Source organism: Serinus canaria, chromosome Z (assembly GCF_022539315.1).
Source record: "Serinus canaria isolate serCan28SL12 chromosome Z, serCan2020, whole genome shotgun sequence".
In the NCBI taxonomy this organism is placed as follows: domain Eukaryota; kingdom Metazoa; phylum Chordata; class Aves; order Passeriformes; family Fringillidae; genus Serinus; species Serinus canaria.
Window position 1 is genome coordinate 74732826 of NC_066343.1, and position 16425 is coordinate 74749250.

Below are 16425 nucleotides of genomic sequence, written 5' to 3' on the forward strand. Positions count from 1 at the left end.
TGAAGCACAGCAAACTGTGTTTGTGTAGGGCCTAGCACGGGACCTGGTTTTGGCCTTCTGGGATTGCCATGCTCTAGGTTTCAAAGTGAAACCAGGAACTACAGAAGAGGAATGCAGAGGGATTGTCACTGGTCTCAACCATTTAACAGTTTAATTTGCACAAAGAAGATTTTGATAGGCTATTGGGAAGGAATTGCTGGCTGGGAGGGTGGGCAGGCCCTGGCACAGGGTGCCCAGAGCAGCTGTGGCTGCCCCTGGATCCCTGGAAGTGTCCAAGGCCAGGCTGGAACAATCTCATCTGGTGCAAGGAGTCCCTGCCCATGGCAGAGGCTGGGATGAGACAGTCTCCAAGGTCCCTTCCAACTAAACCACTCCATGATTCCATGAACACATCACTCTGACCTGGCTGACTTCAGCTGGGTGATGTGAAAGAAGCTGCAAGCATTAGAGCTGCACTGCCTGAAGTCCCGGTAACTTCATGGGAAAGGATTTTTCACTGCCTCACTTTTGTGTGACAAAGCCTCTCAGCCTCTTCAGTTCTCACAGAAAATGAACAGGATAAAAACAGAATGATTTGGGAATAAGCAGCTGGCTCACACTGCAAAGAAAGGTTACTGGCAGGAGGATGTACATCAGCAGTGCTGATAACATATTTGTCAAGGCATCTGGAAGCTGTAGTTTATGCATAAAAAGTTCTCTGGAAAAGAAAGTGGACAGCATGATGCATTCTGCAGGAATTACACCATAATTCAGGATGACCAAATGCAGCTCTCATGGCTAGAATTACACATGAATCTCAAAAATGTGAGTGATAAAAAGGGGAAATGAAACATTGTGTGCTAAATAAAGCACATGAAGGGGATTTACTGTAAACACACATTGATGATCTCAGAAATAACTGTTATTGCACGGGGATGAGATCCTGGAAAAACTTATCCAGTTCACTGAAAACGAGAATTCAGGAATCATCCACAGTCAAGAACTGCCCATAAATTCCTCCATGAGGACAAGAAGAGGGGCAGCACACATCCATGATCTCTATAATCAGTGACCAGACCTGAGGGAATGACATGAAGTTCTGTAAGGACAGGTTTAGGTGGGTTATCGGGGAAAGGGTCTCCCCCAGAGGGTGCTGGCACTGCCCAGGCTCCCCAGGGATGGGCACGGCCCCGAGGCTGCCAGAGCTCCAGGAGCCTTTGGACAGCGCTGCCAGGGATGCCCAGGGTGGGATTGCTGGGGGTCTGTGCAGGGCAGGAGCTGGAATGGGTGATCCTGGTGGGTCCCTTCCAGCTCAGGGTATTCCAAGTTTCTATGATTCTAAGAAGGAACAAGGAATTAGTTATTGGTTATTTCAGAAAGCACTATTGGTTATTAAATAAAAATCCCCCTGCAAAAGATGTGGCAAAATCCATGTGGCAAATCAGTGAAATCCCAGTAATCCCAATTTACTACAATAAGAGTAGAAAGAGGAAAAGAGATACTGTATTAGATAAACATCTGCTTTGCTGCCCTAGGGCAGCTGGGTTGGTTTGAGATTTTTTTAATCCATATAAACAGTGCTAAATATCTCTAGAGTTGTTAAAGTCATTGCACCCATGAAAACCCCTGGGAAGGTGATCAGCATACTTCAATTGTTATCCACCAGCTGTAGCAACACTTGCCTTGACCTGAAATTCCTGCTAGGCTAGGCAGACAGGTTTGAGTAACTGCCTGGTTTTCACAATCCTCCCATGCCAGCAGAGTGGCAAGAAGCTGTTGTAGGTAAGGAATATTTGACAGGGGACAGAGGATGAGGAGTGATGGAGAGGTGTGTGTTGTCTCTGACAGGGCCCTCTCCAGGGAGTACCTGATGCAGACATGCACATCAGAGCAAGCTGCAAGCTGTTCACGGCAGCCTGAAGGACTCCAGTGAGCACAAAGACTTCATTTCACCCCACTGTCATGCTGGTTCTGTCAAAAGATTCATAACTCCAACTCCAATGCCTCTGGGGCAGCTTCCTCAGAGCCGCACCTCCCAAACTGGCCAAGAACTGCCCCACACCAACAGACCCAAGAAATATGGGTGGTACTATCAGAGGAAGTTTAAGAAAGAGATGCTGAATGGGTGCAGCTACTGTGATAACAGGGCAGATGCAGCCATACCCCTTCTCAGGAGGCTGGCAGATTTGCTGGAGTTCTCTAGAAACTACCAGATAACCAGTAGAAACACTGTCTCCAAAACCCAACACTGATTTGCCGAAAGTAATAAATTTCAGACTGATTTACTTTTAAAATAAACTAACAAACAGAACACCAAGCCTTTTTTATTTGTGTGTTATATTTATTATTCTTTTGGGAGGCACAATGAAAATTTCAGCTTCTGTTCTTTTCCCTTGCAGGACAGTAAGGTACATGTTAATAGCCATCAATCCACAATCAATATATACTTCAGAAAGTCTCTGATTGCATTTTCACATTTCCTGATAATAAAAGAGGCACATGTGTCAGACAGTGTCAGTAGCTGAAATAAGTTTAAGCAATACTTGCTTAAAAAACTGCACTGACTGCTATTTTAAGGCAGGTTGGGTGAAAGTTTGACAGGCAATTTCCTCAGGAAATGAAAATAATTTTGCCTACAGAAATACATTGATTGAAAAGAAGCTTTCAGAAAATACTTCATCAGTGTGAAATTATATTGACGCTCCACTTCCTTTAGTTAGAAAGACATCAATGAATCTTTTTTGTTCCGAATTCTGACTTCTCAGTCATTCCTTTACCTTGCAGGAAAGGCAGGCAGCGATGCTCTGCTGTCAGAGGAGGCAGGTTTCTCGGGGGATCAGCAGCTCAGGCCAGGCTGCAGTGCCCAGGAGGGCTCAGGCTGTGTTCTCAATGAGCACAGCAATGCCTTGCCCTCCGCCGATGCACGCTGACCCGACCGCGTACTTCCCACCACGGCGCCTGCTCAGAAACAGCAACAGGGAGGATTGGTTACTGCAGGGAGCCACAGCAGCTCCTGTCCTGATTTTATTTTGTCAGTGACAGCCAGCTACCAACTGGCTGTCACTGACAATGACGTTTTAGAATGTCCATGCTGCTATTTTTCTAGTAAAATACCATGAAGTCTCAAGGGCTGTTGAAATATTTCTGAACAATGACTTTAGACATCATCTGGTTCCAGCCCCTGCCAAAGGCACAAACTTCTTCCACCAGACTCCACCTGAACCTTTCTGGAGTAGTTTTTAAACTAAAAACTGAGGTCGTTTTTAAATTCTAGGTTTCCTACAGCCACACTCCAAGAAACAGATTTCTGGGAGGTGCAAATGATCTGAAGTTTCACGGCTGAACACTGAGACAGTGTTGCAAGTACAAGCAAAGAGACACAGTGATCTCCACCCTGGGGGGGGGAATTAAAATGGTGCTAAGCATATTAAGCAAGCCAAAAGAGCCAGAATTTCTGAAAATGGGCTAAAGGTGAGAGAAGGCGACAACAAAGTGTTTTAAAGCATCCCCTTCCAGCAGCTAAAGGACTGCAGGGGGATAGGGCAAGGGGGAATGGCTTCCACTGTCAGAGGACAAGGGTTAGACAGGATATTGGGAAGGAATTACTGGCCATGAGGATGATGAGGCCCTGGCACAGGTTTCCCAGAGCAGCTGTGGCTGTTCCATCCCTGGCAGTATCCAAGGCCAGGTTGGACAGGGCTTGGAGCAACCTGGCATAGTGGAAAGTGTGCCTGCCCAGGGCAGGGGGTGGAATGAGATGGTCTCTAAAGTCCCTTCCAACCCAAAGCATTCTAGAACTCCATGATTCTATGAAATGTACCACGTTAAGAAGAGAACAGACTTTGCCCAAAGGCCTTTCTAAAAAAAGGAAACCCTTCCACAGACTCCTGTGGGCTTGGATCAGATCTAGGTGAACTAACAAATGCTGTCATGACAACAGGATGGGATGTGGGGCAAGTGCAGGACCTGCCCTGCAGCACAGACATGGCAAACTTGTACAGAAAGTGGCCCACTCCAGCCAGGAAAGTTTTAGGCTGGCCGACCAGAAGAATTTAGTCACATGGTATCCGTGCCCAAAATGTCAGCAGGCATAAATCCATCCACCAGCAGTGCACCAGGCTGAGCAGCTGCTGTGCTCATACCTTAATTCATGCACCAGGTGAGCTGTGATCCGTGAGCCCGAGGCCCCCAGGGGGTGGCCGATGGCGATGGCACCTCCGTTGACGTTGGTTTTCTCAGGGTCAAGGCCCAACACCTTTTCCACAGCCAGATACTGAGGTGCAAATGCCTCATTTACCTAAAGCACCAGAGAAAGGACAGAACTTTTAACACCAGCTTTCAGCAGCATGTGTGCAAACAAGATTAAATGAGGTGAGCTGGTCCTCCAGGTCCTTCTGAGAGAAACCTTAAATGCGGTGTCTATATCAGCCAACAGACATCTGTCAATCCAACCCAAATAAATTCAAACACTATGCAAGTAGGAGGTGTATTTTCTAAAAAAAAGTCCAGTATGTTCTGAGACAGTGGGTCCATGAAGAGTCTGCTGCTCTGACAGAAAAAGGCCCTGTTCACATGTATCACTAATTAAAACATGAGGAGTCCAGCCAGTGGAGTAAAACATCATGTCACATGAGGATATTTTTGTTCCACGGAATGCAACCACACCATTTCCAGTTTCCATGTGCCTGGGATTTTTGTAGTGACTGTGCAGCAGACCCTGGATGGACAGAGGTCAGGCAGGCTCCTGACAGGCAAGAACACCGACATGGAATGAGTGGAATCCTTCTGCTAAAAAGATCAGGGGTAAAATCACTGCTCCTGTAAAAATATCTCACCTCTACCAAATCCATATCCTTCAGGGTCAGTCCTGCCTTCTTCAAAACCTCTGTAATTGCAGGTACAGGGCCTGTTTGGAAATCATATGCAGTTAGTAAAATTAAAAAATTATTAAATTAAGTATTCGAAACTTGTTTTACATAGGACAAACTCATAAAGCCTTATGAGAACCCCTCCCACAAGCCTCTGTGCAGATAATGAATTCTGGATATGTCACTCAACTGCTTTATTAGGTGGTAAGAGAGCTCCTACATCTCAACACTGCTTGATCTCCTTGCAAACATACAGCAAGGGAAAGCTAAGAGTGTCACTACTGCTGCACACAGTGCTTTTGAGTCAAGAGAAGTGACAGTCCCCAGGTAAAAAAAAAAACAACTTCACAATGGTTGTGAGGCATTCTCCTTCCCAGTAATCTTGGTTCCATTTATTCCCTCACCACTTGCAGCCTCCAGGGAAACAAAATAGGAAAAATACAGGCTGCTCTAGAGTTTGCTGGTCATGTGCTTAGTTATGGGTATTGCTGTTTTGGTGTTCTTAATATATCTGAAAATCTTCTAGTAAAAAGCCAAACATTTAATTAGTTTATTCCAAACAATTAAATGCTCCCTCAGACCCAGTTGTCTTGGACAACTGAAGAAAGTAAGATTTTGGGTTTCAGACTATTAAGAGTTTGGCAACAACACTGTCCTCTGGAAGAAAGCTGACTTCTATAACCTAATACAAACTCCTAAGGGAAATTAATCCTAAACACAGCCACCTAAGGAAACACACACTCAAAGAGAATTTGGAAGGGTTAATCAGGTACCTGCTTGTCGGAGAAACATACCGAGATGTTGGGTGGCGGCTGACCATTCAGTTCTAAAACACCAACAATCCTAAATGCTATCACCAACAATCCCAAATGCTAACACCACCAAAAAATGGCGTTGAAAACACACAGCTCAAAGAATAAATATGTAAAAATGTAAATTACCAAAGAGGCAGAAAAATTAAAATAAGAAAGGGCCCAGTTCAGAGCTCAGTGGAGTTTCAGGGAGCCCCAGGCAGCTTAGCACCAGACTAAGTGCATCTTATTAGGGAAGGATTTTAGTATGCCTGTTACGCATCAGAGTAATGGGAGGGTTTCATGTAGACAACACAAAGACCCCTAATGACAGCCAAGTAAACTTTTCCCCCCCCCTCTCTTTTTTTTAAAACAATGAATTCTGTCACTGAACACTGTGAGACAGGACCTGCTATCAGTATGTGAAAGGACAGTGGCTCAGACTGAGCTCCTGTTTGTCAGATCTGCTGCTGTCACGTCGATGAACCTCATCTGGTCTCTTTGAGCTGCTGGGGACGAGCTGTGGTGCGAAAGAGTTGGGATACTAAGTGATCCTCCATATGATTTATGAAGTTTTTAAGCAAGCTAGAAGAGGTGGAGAGAATGGGCTGGTCTAGGAAGCACAATGCCAGCACCAAGTCCAGCGAAGAAAACCCTCCCTCCACTTTTGCTTTGAAGGCTGTGTCAGTCAGACAGTCTGAGCAGGAAAACAAATCTGACAAATGCCTCATTTGCATTTCTGCTGCCACACAGAACCTGCCAACAATGGCTCCTCTGAACAGAACACAGAGAGGAAAAGCAATGCTGGGATACAATGCTGTCTGCAAACTAAAGTGAAGGGAAAAATCCTGTGGCGTCTGGATTTGCTATGAGGGACTGTTTGCACTAAGAGAGGAAACAGAAAATACCTAATAAGGAAACAGAAAATATGGGACTAAAGCAACCCAGAAAAGGCTTTTGGCTTTCCAAGTAATACATGAACAGATGCATATCCTGGGATCCAAGCAGCTTGAGCCACTGAAACTGCTGGAAGGTTGCACTATTCCATCAGCAAGAGGTGAGGCAGGCAACTCAGAGTTACACATTTTATCAAGAGATTTAGAGTTTACAGGAAATGAAAGTGTACTTAAGAAGAAAATGGTTAAAAAAAATGTATGAGTGTTTGCTTTCTTAACTAAAAGAGACAGTAAAGCAGGGGAAGAAAGAAGAGCCTGGAGGACTGTGCATGTGCTAATTATTACTGTGGGTCAGACACTGCACACACCCTTCCAGCCAAACTGAGGAGCAAATCTGTCCCTCTGCACAACAGGATGGACTGACACAGCGGGATGGACAGCAGGACACACAAACACCTTCAGAACCATCAGCCTGAGCGCATTTCTTTCCTTCAGAATACTCATGACAAGAACATTTTAGTGCTGTTTGATGTCATAAAATGATGTGCTTTACTGCAACTTACCAATGCCCATGATAGAAGGGTCACAGCCAGCTGAATGATAAGCTACTACTCTTGCCAGAGGAGTGAGACTGTGCTTTTTAAGTGCTGATTCACTGGCAAGGATGACTGCACCAGCTCCATCACACACACCCTTGCAGTAAGAGAGAAGCATTCTTAGTGAGAAAATACAAAGAAGCAAAAAAATCCTCACACTCTTTAACCCCCAAAAGGGGCTTGAGTCTAAGGTACTATAATTACCATTTAACAATGTTTCTTCAAAACAACAAAAAATCCCCACTATTCTGAGGATAGACAGTTAAATATAGATAAACGTTTCATGAATTCCAATGTGTTAGAAAAATAAGTCTTCCCTGCATTGGAAATATGATTCTGCTGACTTGCAAGGACACTATTAATAACGGATAAAATGTAAGTGCTATTAATTAGAAACGATACTTTACAGATACCCACAGTGTCTGTGGCTATGATCTATTTTAGGCATGAATTCAGACTGTATGATCACAGCACTCCATCTGGCCCAAAGAACTTTAATCAATTAAGATAATGACTATGAGAGGAACAGTCCATAATGACATGCTGCTAAGCACTGAGTATCTTCTGGGTAAGACCAAACTGTGGTTTGGGGGACAGAGGACAGTAGCTGTGGTAAGAAGATGAGCAGCAGCAGTATGCCCACTAAAAAAATGTAGGTTTAAAGCAAGGAACTTCAGTTACCACTGCCCCCCAAAAAAGTAGAGTGGCTACAGAGCCACTGCAGCCACCAACTGCACAACTCAAGGCTGATGAGGAAATGCCAATGTCTCACTGCAATATCAGTGGCAACCCACAGAATCAAATTTAGGGCTTAGGAGCTGACTGAAGGATCCCCTGGCACCTGCCAGGATCACCTGGCACGAGGCTGGGAGAGTCAGCTGGGGCATTTAGCTGCAGAATTAGAAGTCATTTTTGTCAGGAGACACAACTGAGAGCCAACTGGGTGAGAGATAAAAACAGTGGCAATAAATTTGGAGAACCACAGAGGGGACACGTGCCCAACCCAGGGGTCTGATGTACTCACTGAAGCATTCCCAGCCGTGACTGTTCCATCCTTTTTAAAGACACATGGGAGTTTTGTCAGCTGTTCCATGGTGGTCTGGGGTTTTGGGTGCTCATCCTTTTGCATGCTTTCTTTACCCTTTTTTGTCTTCACCTCAATTGGTGCCATCTCAGCCTTAAAGTAGCCAGCATCATTAGCTGCAACCACAAAAAGGAAAATAAAAAGGACCTGATAAAAACATCAAGATGATTGCCTAACATGACCAACAATCATATTTTCATGTGCACACAGCTTCTAACTCTATACAAAAGTTTGGGGACAGCAATATTTATGCTTTATTTTGCTTATTTATTGTTGGGGTTTTTTTGTGTCTTTTGTTATTTTAAGAAATTGGGCAAAAACTATACAAGTACACTGTCAAACTTCTCCAAAGAAAGCCTCAGATATTGGCCTAATCTTTATTTCAGGTTTAAACAGCAGAACTCTTTCTGGTTTGGCTTTTTTGTGTAAACCACCATGTTTATTTTTAGTATATTCCCCTTTACTGCTTCTTTATTTTACAGCTCTGTCATTTCTCAGATGGCCAAGATGTAAATCTCACTCAAGAGAGGAATGAGCAGAAAACCTCTTGAGCCACATTGTTTCTGTTGATAAGATACTGTATATCAATCAAAATCCTGCTCAAGGTGATCCTCCAACAGCTCTCACTGTCAAGCCAAGATCTTAGAATGGGATTCAGCTGCCTAAATAACCTAAAACAATTCAAGGCATTGCAGGTATCTAAGATGCTCAAAAAAGCCTCTGGCCAGATTGCCTAATACAGCAGAGATTTAAAACTAAGACACTGAACTTGTCAGATCTGATGTTGTTTAGCTACCTCTAGAATTCTCAATAAATTCTTCAAAACCTTTTTCTTTCCTGATTACACACAGGACTCTCTCTTTACTGTGGGATAAGATGACCTGGTCCTACAGGCAGAAATAAAAACAGCAAGGTAAAATCCTATAAAACAAGAAACAGTTTCTAGCAAAGGCTCCATAAATAGCAGGAGTTAGGTAAGAAGAGGAACAAGCAGGAAGAGTAATAAACCATGAAGGAAAGTTATAAAAAGCTCTTCTACATCCATTAGAAAAAATACAAAATCTTCCTTCAAGAGTGCAGCTGTTAAAATGCGCCATCATTAGAATCTAAAACCATGCTTTAGATCTTTCCTTTGTATGTTCACTTCTGGCCTGTAATGTATGTTGAGTCTCAGAATGGCCACTGCACATTCTACTGGATTTTGGCCTAAACTTCACAGTAACTGAGTCACAGAAACCTGGGATGGTTTGGGTAGGAAGGGATCTTAAAGTCTATCTTGCTCCAACCCCATCCCATGGGCAGGGACACCTTCCAGCATCCCAGGCTGCTCCAAGCCCTGCCCAGCCTGCCCTTGGGCACTGCCAGGGATCCAGGGACAGCCACAGCTGCTCTGGGCACCCTGGGCCAGGGCCTGCCCACCCTCCCAGACAGCAATTCCTCATTCCCAAGATCCCATCTGTGCCTGCCCTCTGGCCCTGGGAAGCCATTCCCTGGCTGCTGTCCCTCCATGCCTTGTGCCCAGTGCCTGTGCAGCTCTCCTGGAGCCCCTGGAGGCCCTGGCAGGGGCTCTGAGGTGTCCCTGGAGCCTTCTCTTGTGCAGGTGAACAGCCCCAGCTGGGCCAGGCTGGCTCCAGAGCAGAGGGGCTCCAGCCCTGGCAGCATCTCCGTGCCCTCCTCTGCTCCAGCAGCTCCACTTCCTTCCTACATTGCAGGCCCAGAGCTGAATGCCTCGGAATTATGGTTTTGGGCACACAAACCACCCAGAGAACAGTTTAAAACACAGCTCCTAAACAAATATCCCCTCTTCAGATTCCATGTGCTCTGACTGTTCAAGCATTCAAGAACAACATTCAATTTGCAGAAGAAAGCAGAGGGATTTAGATGAATTACAGCACATGCTGGCACACAAGGAGGATGTGGGTCACTTTGGAAGACAAGTTCTGCAGTGCAGAGGAAAGAAAGGAGTGCAGTCAGGCATGCCTGGGACAATGCTGCATCCCACCAGAGGGCACCAACAAACGACATTCACCAACATGAATCCTGCTCAGGCTGGAGCTGACCCATGACTGGCCAGTGGTGTTTGCTACCTCAACAGCTAAGAAATGTCTCTGAGGAAGGCACAAGAAGGCATTGGAAAGGGGCTCCCACTGAACCCTCTGAGGGGTGCAACCCCTCACTCAGCATACTGTCAACATCAACCCCCCCTAAGAATGTGTTATTTGTACCATGGGGCCAACAAAATCACAAGTTACAGCATGCAAACAGAAGCACAAGGGCACCGAGAGCCAGAGAAACCCTTAGAACACTTTGAACCAATGCTAAAGACTGACTAGACTTGAAACTGGTGTCACACAAACACTTCCTCAGCTCGACTCACTCACCAGCTTTGCACCTCTGCTGGGTTTTGAGCGCGTAGCGGTCACAGTCCTCCCGGGAGATGCTGTATTTTGCAGCCAGGTTCTCAGCTGTCACTGCCATAGGGATTTTAACATGTGTATCTGTTAGGGCTTCCCACAACGTGTCTTCCAGCTGCATGGAACATCAGAAGAAGGAAATCAGAAAGCACGCCAATACTGTATTTATGACTGACAGCTTCTAACTGTTCAGCAGTCTCTCAGAAACTAATGGCTCTTTGTAAAATTAATTCAGGTTACCTACAGATAACTTACTGATTTATTAGAATGAACACAGTGAAAAACAGCGTGCAAGTTCTTGTTTGCTATTCTAATTAATCTCCATTACACTCTAGTGCAATTCCTTCCACTCACACGTGGCCCCAAGAGGCTTGGGGAAAGCTTTAAAAATAGATTTTTAGTATTTCAGCATATTTCGCTTCTGTATTAATTACTTATTAGAGTCCTGCGAGCAAACTTCTTGGTTGCCAGGAAAGAAATGGGAGGCACTGTGAGAAGGCACAACAGCCTACTGATTCTTTAGCTCTTTCTCTTCTGTTGGTAAATCCCCTTACTAGAGTCAGAGGTTTCTGTGGATATAACATCTCAGGGGAGAAGATACTCAAGTCTACTTTCACTCAACCTGATAAAGGTAAGTCCAGTCAGTTCAGATGGGTTTTGTTATCTCTGTCAACAGTAAAGTTCTGCAAGACAAACCATTCACCTGTCACTGTGTAATTCAGTTATCTTTAGGTAAGAACACAGTTGCACCAACTTGGTTTATCAGCAACTTTGTGAAGGTGCTGTCCATAGGACCTGTGCCACACAAGAACAGAATCTAGGACATCATATTCACCACCTTCACAATGGAAATAAGGTGTGAGGAAAAAAGGTGTGAGCTGAAACACTGAAATATCCTAATTTTGCATTTTGATGTCAGTTATGACCTACTGAGTAGATGGTGGCATGTTATCGATTTACTGTGCTGCACATTTCCCACAGTATTCACTCAGGACCTATCTTGAGAAGAAAATGTAAAGATAACTTACTTGTCAATGGATTTAACGTCACGGCTCCACTTTGAAACTGAGAGATGCTCACAGCTTGGAGGTAAATGTACTCTTTACCAATCTCTCTACCTACTGCATGGCATTACTTGCCTAAACTGTGTGTGCCTCTACTTCACAGACATTTTTTACGTAGTACCTGCAGAGGATGTACTAAGTAAACTAAATTTTGTGTCCAAGAGTTTATTGGTATGTTTAACATGGGACAGGAACTCAAAAATGGTTTTGAAAAAGCTGGAAAACGAGCACACTTCACCAAATGGCCTGAACCTACTGTTTTGATACTGTCTGAATACTAGATAAATGCTTTAAATTACAAATTCTGGATCTAATCTCCAACAATTTCATTTGCAAGGATACGGAGCCTACAATCCTGATCCTAAACAAAGCTTTGCTCACAGAACAAAGGAAGTACCTTGAGTTCTGCTCCTAATCTGGTTCCGAACCGAACCTTCCGAACCGCGTAAGGAGCCTGGCTCATGCTCTCAGCTCCGCCACACAGAACAACCTCTGACTCATTCAGGCAAATTTCCTGTCAACACAGTAAAACAAAACACATCTAGGATTTAGCTTGAGTAAGAAAGTAACAACTGCTTTAAAAGAAGAGGTTGTCACCTACAAAGCAAAGAACTTAGAATGAATTCAAGCTTATCCATGTGTGCACATGTATAAAGGGTTCACCCTTCTGTTAATGGTGGGGTCTGTCTCCTTCATGCCACATCCCTTTTTCTTCCCTTCAGCAAAGAATGATTGTATCCATGAGGGAAGAAGAGAATATGGGTGTGCACACATGACAGAGCAGAGGAACAAAGACATCAGGCATCTGCATGCTTGTGTGGTTTGGTTCACAAAAAGTTGTGCTTGTGGTTTTGAGCTCCCACTCTTCTCAAAAGGAACACAAATTACACTTCAAAGCCTGAAGTAAGACCTTACAATTCAAAAAAAATGGGACATAATTTTAGAAGACAACAGCTAGGTAGCTGCCAAAGTAAGTACCCAAAACACACAAATTCATCAATGGCAAAGCACACAGAACCTAAAAGTCCCAATTCTTAGATGCACCATTAAAGCATTCAAAAATAGTGCTGCCTTAAAATGTTTCACTGAGTTGGACTTTGAGGTTTTTTATGAACTATATGAAAGAAAATTAAATTACCCCAGAGAAGCTGTGGCTGCCCCATTCCTGGCAGTGCCCAAGGCCAGGCTGGACAGGGCTTGGAGCAACCTGGGGTAGTGGAAGGTGTCTCTGCCCATGGCAGGGGGTGGGACTGGGTGTCCTTTGATGTGCCTTCCAACACAAACAGTTCGATGATTCTGTGATCTTGATATGCATTTGAGATTTCTAGTCAATAACTTGTGTGTAGCAATACGTGCTGAGATGCTCTCTACAGTTACTAAAAACTCTGTGAGCACCTAAGCAGCACAGGCTGCATTGATGAAATGCCATCTTTGAAAAGAACCTCACCACCATGCTTCCAGTAAAAGTGGTCACATTCTGCAGCAGATTTTTCAGTGTGGACAAATGTGTGTATGGCCTGGGCAAAAACACTAGTAAAAACAGTTAAAAACAGTTGGGCGGATATTATTGCAAACATGTAACCTTATCTCTACATTTTTCATTTTTTTTCTTCTAGAGTATCAGACCTAAAATAATTCTATAGCCACGGAAAACCAAAAAAAATCCCACACAGTCAACAATCTGCTCGTTCAAGTATTCATAAAAGCAATGTATGAGCAAATGAAATAAAAATCCGTGTGCTCTGACTCAATGTTTTTGGCCAACTCCTCAAAGGGAAGTTGATTCTCTTCTATTTTAAAAGAAGTCACACCATAAACTACTTAACCCATGAGAGGTTTGGATCTTTGAACAAAAGCATACTTAAAAAGTTCAGCTTGCTGCTTACACGCTAGCCAGGTGAGGATATAAACAATGATCAAGAGATTAAAGACTCCTGGAGTCCAGTAATTCCAGTCCATACAAACAGGATTGTGGGAGGCAACCACAGCTCAGCTGAGCTCCACTTCACCAGCTAACACTTGTTCCATTCCTCATATTAAACCAAAAATTATGACAGTACTTGGATTTTAAGAACCAACCACACGATGCGGCACTGTGGTGGCTGAACTCCTGCAAAAAACTGTCTTGGACAATAGAAATCTCTGTCAAAAATCCATGTGAAGACTCATCCCAAACACAAAGCACATGTTTCTACATGTTAAATGCCTGACAAAAGCTACAACTGACACAGAAACACAGCTTTGTACCTGACAGCCGTTGGCAATGGACTGGAAGCCAGAGCCACAGAGCCTGTTGACAGTGAGGGCTGGGACAGATATGGGAACTCCCACTCGCAAACCAACGTGTCTTGCAATGTAGATGGCATCTGAGGAGCTCTGCAGGCAGAACAGGAAAGAGATCTGGTCACACTCCCGTTGGTTTGGAAAGCAAAAAAAGTCTTGATGGAAAGTCAGAATGGTGTAATTGCATCCCAGACAGAAGATGGTGCATGTTCAGCAGAAATCCCACTGCTCACCCAAAGCACTTTGATTCAGCTCAAGAAGACACTATCAGAGGATATGAAAGTGTCACTGCCTTAATATGCATTTTAAAAAAAGCATGTGTTAAGTCAGCAACTTTATGTTTTTTTTCCTTATCCCTTATTTTCAAAACAGCACCCACACAGCAGGCTGACACAAGGGGAGATCCTGCCTGGCGAGCTGCAATTATTTTAAGGTAAATCAATATTGCTCAGACTAACAGGGGAAGGCCTCCCAAAACCAGAGAGAATATCTATGCTCTTAGGGAACATGCCCTAAGCTAAAACCTATCATAAAGACACAGTTCTGTGCACAGTGCTACAATACTACTGCAAGTTCAGAAAAAAAAAAAAATTAATCAAGCCACTTCTGCTGAAGAAGGGGAGTTTGAAATAGTCATACATTCATAGTTAATTAAACTTATTCAAACAACATATCAAAAAAACACAATTTAAAAAAAAATCTACTGGGATGAGGAAGTATGATGCAAAGGAAAAGACATTTCAAAATAAAAAAAAACTTTATCAGGAGATTGCTATTTATTGTGTGAAAGCAGTACAAGAGATCTGAGTGCAGCAATGCTTTCCCAGGCCACAAACAGCTCTTACAAAATTGAAAAGCTTAATAAAAGAAGCTTAGATGGTAGCTGTAGGAGACAGAATAATTTAAAGCTACTCTTTTGGCTAAAAATCCAAAGAAGGAACACTGCCTGTTTCTTTGCTTATTGTCCAAGTTCTCAGCTACTTGCTTCTTCTGCATCCTTGAAACCTGCAGAGCAAAAAAAAGTCCCCACCCTAAATAGTAATGACGAAATCAGAATACAAAGCAAGGAAAAAACAAAAAAGCTAGGAATGTTCTTTGCTGTCTTGCCTAAAACAAAGATCCTCATTTGTATGTGTGGGTAACTGCAGTTCTGCAATGCATACAACAGCATCCTCTTTGGAAAAGACACGATTGTCCAAATGTCTCTGCCAATCAAAGCATGAATCCTTCCAGCTCAAAGGAAACTCAAAAAAAAAATTCTATGGAAAACACAAGAGAAATAGACTCAAATCACTTACAGGCTTAACACAGAAAGAGATTTATGCAACTCAGTGAAAAAACACTGATCACTGAGTCACACAGGTCGAGCCATTTAAACAAGGGAAACATACCTGGGATTAGCAAATAACCAGTTAATTGACACATACTTTTAGCTCGTCCTCGTTTAAACTACCCCTGGCACTAAAAGAAGCAAGCTAAGCCTTGCTCCCAACAGCACCACAAATCGCACAGGATACATCCCTCAAGCACAAGCAAGAAACACTAGCCTGCAAACTGCTACTGACCCCTTCCACTTCCACCCCTTTGGCTGCTGGCCAGAGGCAGCTGTCTACAGGGCCACACCGAGGGTGCCTGAAATAGCCCTGGAGCAGGAGATTTTCCAGGCTACCAACCTGCATGACGTTGCCCACGACGACACTGTCGATGATCTCGGGGGGCACCTTGCCCGCAGCCAGCGCGGCTCGAGCGGCATGCTCCGTCAGGTCGGTGGCCGAGAAGTCCTTGAGCAGCCCCCCGTAAGTGCCGAAGGGAGTGCGCTTGGCTGCCACGATGAACACACCTGCAGAGGGGGCAGAAATGACCCACAGTGAACACGCCCCCAACGGGGGCAGAAATTATCCACAGGCAGCACCTCAGGCACAGGACAGCGCCAAGCCAGCCTCCACGGGGGAGTGTGGCTACAGGACATGAAATAAAACAGTGCGGACACTGGAACCTCCAAGGTAAAAGAGGGGCAGTTTAATTTCTCCAACATTGATAGATTTTTAAAAGTGACAGTAGATTGGAGGGTGACAGTGCTACCTCTCCAGTGACACTGGACAAACCAACAACCCATCACATTTCTCCCCCACCAGAACAAAAAAAACACAAGAGAAAATTCGTAACAATAAACATCAGAAGGCTCAGAAGAACTTAAAAAAACAGGGTAACAGGTGACACCCCAAATTCACATGAAACTTTGTAAGTATAGGCAAGACGAACACAGGAAGCCTGAGATAAATAATGAATGGTGCTTCAGACAGGGAAGGCAGGAAGAATTAACAGTCAGAAAGAAAAGCTGGGAAGATTCTGGAAATACAGAGAGATTTGACAACAAAGTAAGGTTGGATACAAATGCGGAGTCAGAGTAGGCTGCCACATGCATCAAAAATTAGTGCTAATGCACTAAA

The 16425-nt window shown here is 44.1% G+C and overlaps 1 protein-coding gene across 1 annotated transcript; it reads right to left on the reverse strand.

The window, feature by feature from the left end:
* Window positions 1–2298: 2298 nt before the first annotated feature.
* On the reverse strand, window positions 2299–15835 carry ACAA2 (acetyl-CoA acyltransferase 2). The gene is made up of 9 exons (XM_018920035.3): window positions 15649–15835; window positions 13940–14068; window positions 12090–12206; window positions 10596–10743; window positions 8155–8330; window positions 7098–7227; window positions 4815–4885; window positions 4122–4276; window positions 2299–2937 (listed from the first exon to the last, which is right to left on the reverse strand). The coding sequence occupies exons 1-9, from the start codon at window positions 15652–15654 to the stop codon at window positions 2853–2855; spliced, it is 1017 nt and encodes a 338-aa protein (XP_018775580.1). The 5' UTR covers window positions 15655–15835; the 3' UTR covers window positions 2299–2852.
* Between the last annotated feature and the right edge of the window lie 590 nt (window positions 15836–16425).